Source organism: Dermacentor albipictus, chromosome 1 (assembly GCF_038994185.2).
Source record: "Dermacentor albipictus isolate Rhodes 1998 colony chromosome 1, USDA_Dalb.pri_finalv2, whole genome shotgun sequence".
Lineage (NCBI taxonomy): Eukaryota > Metazoa > Arthropoda > Arachnida > Ixodida > Ixodidae > Dermacentor > Dermacentor albipictus.
In genome coordinates, this window is record NC_091821.1 from 520208663 (window position 1) to 520215333 (window position 6671).

At 48.4% G+C, this 6671-nt stretch overlaps 1 protein-coding gene across 2 annotated transcripts in view; it reads right to left on the reverse strand.

Annotated features, from left to right (window-relative positions):
* LOC139054901 (uncharacterized) overlaps positions 1–6458 on the reverse strand; it is a 443055-nt gene extending 436597 nt beyond the window's left edge. The window contains exon 1 of one of the 2 annotated variants that reach the window (XM_070532627.1): positions 6326–6458. In XM_070532627.1, the coding sequence (XP_070388728.1) occupies positions 6326–6358 (33 nt within the window). In that variant the 5' untranslated portion in view covers positions 6359–6458. The remainder of the gene's footprint in view (positions 1–6325) is intronic. The other variant, XM_070532629.1, reaches the window with a different exon arrangement.
* Between the last annotated feature and the right edge of the window lie 213 nt (positions 6459–6671).

Sequence of the window (6671 nt, forward strand, 5' to 3'; positions counted from 1 at the left end):
CGGTCGTCGGGGTAGATGCGACAGAATCCGAGAGGACAAACGCATCGCTGGTTTCGTGAATTTCCTCGATGTATGCGATCGCCGTGCCCTTGTTGATGTGCTTGAATTCCTAGCTGAAGTTTGTCAGCAACACATTCGTGTTTCCTCCGTGCAGTCGAGCGATCCCTCTTGCGACGCAAATTTCACGGTCGAGCAGTAGACGTTGGTCGCCTTCGATGACGCCTTCTACGTCAACGGGTGTTTCGGGACCAACCGAAATGACAATGCTGGAGCGAGGCGGGATGCTCACTTGATCTTCGAGCACCCTCAAGGCGTGGTGACTACGAGGGCTCTCCGGCGGTATCGCTTGATCTTCCGACAGCATTATTGACTTCGACTTCAGGTCGATGATTGCGCCGTGTTGGTTCAGGAAGTCCATGCCGAGAATGACGTCTCGTGAACACTGTTGGAGGATAACGAAGGTGGCAGGGTAAGTCCGGTCATGAACGGTAATTCTTGCCGTGCAGACCCCAGACGGCGTAATGAGGTGTCCTCGTGCTGTTCGAATTTGAGGGCTTTCCCATGCAGTTTTAACTTTCTTCAAATGGGCGGCGATGTGTCCACTCATTACGGAGTAATCAGCCCCTGTGTCCACTAAGGCGATAACTGCGTGGCCGTCGAGAAGCACGTCAAGGTCGGTGGTCCTTTGTCTGGCGTTGCAGTTAGGTCTTGGCGTCGGATCACGGCTGCGTCGTGTTAAACTGAAGCTGGAACGTCGCGTCGTCAGGGTGTCTTTCGTCGTCGTATTCTTTACTTCCAGACTTCGTCGGGACGGTGGCTTGTCGTTATGTCGTCGAGGTAGTTTCTTCGGCGTCTTCGTCGGCGGCGGAGGACCTTCGTCAGTTCGACGAACAGCAACCGCACCTCCATCGGTTGCTGCCTTTAGTTTTCCGGATATGGGCTCGTAGAGCGGCCCCGGGCTGGGCCGGTGTATGGTCGGCGCTGCGGCGACAGGTAGCTTCCTGGTGACGGTGAACGGGACGGCCGTCGAGGGCTCCCCTGAGTAGTGGCGACGTAATCGGCGATGTCACGTGGGCGCTCGCCAAGCTGTGGACGCGGCGCGTTGACGGCGAAACCTCGCAGTCCCATCTCCCGGTACGGACATCGTCGGTAGACGTGACCCGCTTCTCCCCAGTGGTAGCAGAGCGGGCGGTGGTCAGGAGCACGCCAAATGTCCGTCATTCTCGCGTAGGTGCGCTGGGCGACGGGTGGTCGTGCTGGCGGCGGCGGCGGCGGACGACGAAACTGCGGCCTGACAGGACCCTGGCGCGGTCGCGGAGGGGGTCCTTGACGGCGTGCGACGGCGGCGTAGGTCATCGCTTGCGGCTCAGGCTGCGGCGATTCAGCGGCTACTCCAAGTTGTTGTTGGAGTTCCTCACGCACGGCGTCAGCAATCGAAGCCACTTGAGGCTGTGAAGATGGGAACAGCTTTTGTAGCTCCTCCCGCACGACAGCTCGGATAGTCTCGCGTAGGTCGTCGGCGGCCAGTGACTGAACTCCGGCGTAGTTTGTCGAGGTCGTGCGGCGGTCGAATTGCCGGTTTCGCATCTCGAGTGTCTTCTCGATGCTGGTGGCCTCGCGAAGAAACTCGTCGACCGTCTTCGGTGGGCTTCGTACCATTCCGGCAAAAAGTTCCTCCTTCACACCACGCATCAGCAGGCGGACTTTCTTGTCCTCGGGCATTTCAGGGTCGGCCTGGCGGAAGAGACGGCTCATTTCTTCCGTGTAGGTCGTGGTCGTCTCATTAGGAAGCTGCACCCGGGTTTATAATAGCGCTTGGGATCGTTCTCGGCGTACGACGCTTGCGAATGTCTGCAGGAAGCCACTTCGGAAAAGTTCCCAGGTCGTTAAGGTGGCTTCTCGGTTCTCGAACCACGTCCTGGCCGCGTCTTCCAATGCGAAGAAGACATATCGCAGTTTGTCGTCGCTGTTTCAGTTGTTAAACGTAGCGACCCTCTCGTACGTCTCAAGCCAGCTTTCCGGGTCCTCGAAAGATGAACCACGGAACGTCGGAGGCTCCCTGGGCTGCTGCATAACGATGGGCGATGCCGGGGCTGCCATTGGGGTGGACTTGGTGGCGATCTTCCTGGTCGTCTCAGGCAAAAGTCCGTGCTCCGGGGGCAGTTGTTGAAGGCGGCGGCTTGCTCGATGGTCCGGGACTGCGTTGGTGTTGTCTTTGCGCTCCGGGCTTGGATCACGGCTTGTCGGGGGCGTCCGGTACATGGACCAAAAGCACCTCCACCAGATGTCACGTGGTGGTGACGTTAAGAACACAGTAGCAATACTGTGATAGACAAAAGTAACTTTTATTGGGCGAACCTGTGCCCACAAAACACGCTACACTTATAGCACAACGATAGCGGCGAACACGGTCGGCGATCGTCCAAAATCTGATCAGTGGTTCAAGCGCGTCCAATTTTATACACAATCGTCGAATGTTCCAGACTAATCGTTGGGACCCGCGTGCCTTCCATAAAGCTCTACATCATTCGCGTCAGGCGAATAAATCAGATAACACAAGGTTCGGCGACAACAGACTGCGGATAGAAGCATCGATAACTTTCAGAAACTTCGGATACATGCAAGCGCGTCCCGCGCTGTGCGATAAGATTGGTTAGGCGGCGAAACCTGGTCGCCCGATAAATATAAATACACGTGTCAATATTCATCACGTCTGGTTTTTGATTCACGTCTGAAGTCATGCTATACTTTAGTTAGATTGCATTTTCAACAGGTCGCAATAACTGATCCTGTAATTACGCAAGCTGCGCCTCAGAAGTATGGCATTCTTACCGTAATAGTAGTGAAAAGCTACGATATATGACAAGAAATTTGATGCGCAAGATGTTAATGCCAATGCTCCTTGCAGTTTTGAAATCATTTGCCACTCACTAGGTAACATTGTAAATTTAATTATTTTTATTTGAGAGAAATTGTAACGGATCAATTCCAACAGCACCAGGAAACTGCTTTCATGAGGAGGCCAACCAAATGGAAAATCTGATGAGGCTCTGCACCGCTTTGAGACGCGGCAGGATATTGCTGCAGAACCACAAGACACACTTCGAAACAATGGGGTGCAGCCCATACATGAATTACTTTATGTGAAATATAAGCAAAGCTAGCTTGACCTGCGGCTTCACATGAGAATATACAGCATATTTGTAAATCCACGCTACTCTCTGTGAGGAGCATCCATACGCTGTACAGGACGTTATAAAATGAGCTGCAGTCTTAGAATATGGCACACAATAAGTTTCGTGCATAATTTATCTACGCTACCAGCCCCATGCTTAGCAGCTCACCTGGTAACCTCTGCCATATAAGTGCGTGCGTTTTGCGCCAGAAATGCGTTTGCTGGCCAGTAATGTGGCGCATGTTTCTCTTCGATGATAGTGCCAATACTGTGTAAGCTTGCACACGTTTGCTCTATGTTTAACTTTCCATTGTATACTTTATATTTGAGAAGGTGGAGCCAATTAAAAATAAAGGATATTCCTACACTGTAAACTGATGAAACTTTAGAGAATACATATGTATTATTACAAGATGTGTTCTAAAGTTCATAGGCATCATTGTAATCTGATTATACGTGTTTTTCGGTATGTTTCTCAAATAATTATTCAGTTTGTCTTGTGACTGAGCAATAAAGATTTTGACCTTTTAGGACAGAAAATATTTCATTTGAGTAACTCGGCGACAACAGATTACATCCCATTCACCAAGCATAAGTGCAGGAGCTGGTTACGAAGGAATCAAATATTCCCCACATGCAAGTATTGCGAATCCCTTTTAACGTGACCATGGATGTACATCGTGCTTTCACACTAATGGGAAGAGTACTAGCACTCTTTTCTGAAGGAGTACAAGCACTCTGTTTGGGGGAGTAGAAACACTCGGCTTGGAGGAGAAGTACTCGGTTTGTAGGAGTAGAAAGATTCGGGGAGTACTATTTCCCTTGTGGGGAAGAGTATTAGGACTGCGGAAGAATACTAGCACTCCCTTGCGGTGGAGTACCAAAACTCTTGTCAGGAGAAGTTGTCCTACTCTCTCTCAAACAGTGTCGAACTACTCTCGAAAAGAGTGAAATATGGGACAAGCAGATACTCCCTCAAAGAGGGTTTCCGAAACTGTCGTTGTTTTTAGAGTGTACCAGAGAGCAATATTTATACCGACATAGAGGGTACACCTTTTAGACTATGAAGTTTTCTTCATAAAAACGAAACAAGTCCCCCAAACACGGCCCTTCCTCAAGTGAGTTGTAGGCGAGGCTAGATAGCTTCGCTCTGATAATGCGAGATATAGGAAACCCATTAACAACAAATTGGTAATTAGCACTTTAAGATCACTTTCAGAGCACTACATTATATGGGGAATTATCGGGCAGTCGCCTTTTAATAAAATCTAATTTTTAAGAACAATTCAAGTCACAACCAATTCGCATACTCTTTATCGAGCGTCAAAGCTCATTCCAGGTATCAAAAGCAAGCGCCTAGCTGCAATCTGTAACAGAATTTGCAAACGGTGTGTTCGTCTGATAGGCTAGTATAGATATTGCTGTAATCAATGTTGAAATTCTATTAGAAATGCGACAAATAAGCGCCAATCTTTAGGATGTTGAAAGTATGGGGCTGCATTCAAATGCGACTGCCTCGCCATTTGCCATCGAGAACTGCCCCCAAGGTGAATACGAAAACTAGTCTATCAATTTCGTTAAGTTCTCTTCTGAAGCTATCATTATTAGCACCAAACTATGCCGGCCTAGGCTACAAACTCGTCTGAAAAAATGGTTCATTGGCTGTTCCTGTACCCTGTTTATCAAAACTCTGCACAGTTTAAAAAAACACCCAGCATATGAAGGGTGACCCATTACTTCTTTGTGACTGCAGGCACATTTTCATAAGCTTTGCGGCTTTAAATTTCTTGAAGATACCGTCGCGCAGCGCCGCATTTGTAGGTAACCAACACGGCGTTCATCATTTCGCAGCTTGCCAGTCAACATATAACTTTCCATGTGGTCAGACTATTTAGAAATTAGTGTGCTTTTCTTGCAAGCCTTTCACAAAATTTTCTATGCGCATGAAACTTTATTTTTTCAAGCATTCATCATTATGTCAGCAGGCCAGTTATTTTGAGTAATATTTTCAAAGTGGAGCCTTTGCTAGTCTATGGCCATGGGTCCAAAATTATGTTTGTATTTCCTGCATTTTACACTCAGCCAAATAAATTGCCTTCAATTAAGACTCCCTTCCGGCACAATGTCTCCACCGCCGTTATTACGCCTCCCGATGAAAGTGTTATGCAATGCACATGTACAATTTATGGGCATTATATTTGCCATCATTTAAGGAGAAGATTGTTTACCGATGATCGCTGAAAGAATTGACGTCTGCTTGAGATGTGCTGCAATCCTCTCCGCATTTAGGGTAAAGTGGGCAATATTGTGTTTATTAGGAGAAAGCGATTTTGTTTCGAATCACACGAAAACGTACATGATTTCTTTCATATTTGTGGTAAAAATGCACCAGCTTGTGTATCTATATGTTACAATTACCAATGAGCTAACGCGTACAACTCATATAGAAAGTAAAAACACTTCGCAAACTCTGATTTGGAAATGAAGATTTCCTCAGGCAAGCGCATGTGTCTCAGCTGTCACTAATAAAACAATATTAGTGAACAAATCGTTGAGATAAGCATTAAATCTATATAATAAATATATAGAAGATTATGCCACGGTGATTCATGCGACAATTTAAACATTGCTTTCTTAGCAATACGGTGAATGGTAAGCTGCTCGGCATTCTTGCGAGAAGATTCTGTCACAAAAATTGTACTAAGGGTACCGAATCGTGCCAAGCCGGCTGCATCAACAAAAGCGCCAAATAGGTGTGATGTTTAATTTTATTTCAGGGCATCCACATATTGAATTTCACTGGCACGTAAAATTTTCGCATGCAGCGATGTTTGATAGAAAACTTTAAATTTGCCTGCGTCTGCTTGTTCTTGTTCCGTTTGTCGTTTTCCTCTTGTCACTGACTTACTGCGCTTACCCCACCCGTCGCTTTTTGGAACTCTCCACTTTGCAACCGAACGCTGTTTGACCAACAGCAATCGCTGCACACATCAATGCTCAGAATGCCATTGTATTGCCTGAGTGCAAGCGTGCAGGCGTTTGTTTCACGCCAAAGGGCATAGAGCGACGAGGTCTTTACAACGACTGCCGATTCCAGCCCTCAGAACGAGAAAGTGCAAACATTTTGGTTGTATAAGTCTGGAGGCTCACCCAATTTCCGGCGCGTGTTCCCGAAGGCGCCATCCTTGCAGCTTGTAAGCGAGCCGCTGACGAGGCGGCCGCTTTTCTTCGGCCCCAGGCGCGTTCGCCATTGGCCGGAGGCAGGGCCGCGACTCGCGGACCGTGTCGATGACGTGCCTCGTCGGCGGACACGCACCACGCCTGCGAGAAAAGCACGCGTCGGCCACGCTTGGTGGCGTCGACGGCGCCACATTATTTGGAGAACCGGTCGATCCGGCACGATACTTCCGAAAGTGGCATGTGTTGAGAGAAATCCATTGCCTACACAAGCGCTAATCGCTGCTGCGGAGAGTGACAGGTCGCGTATGCCGTGCTT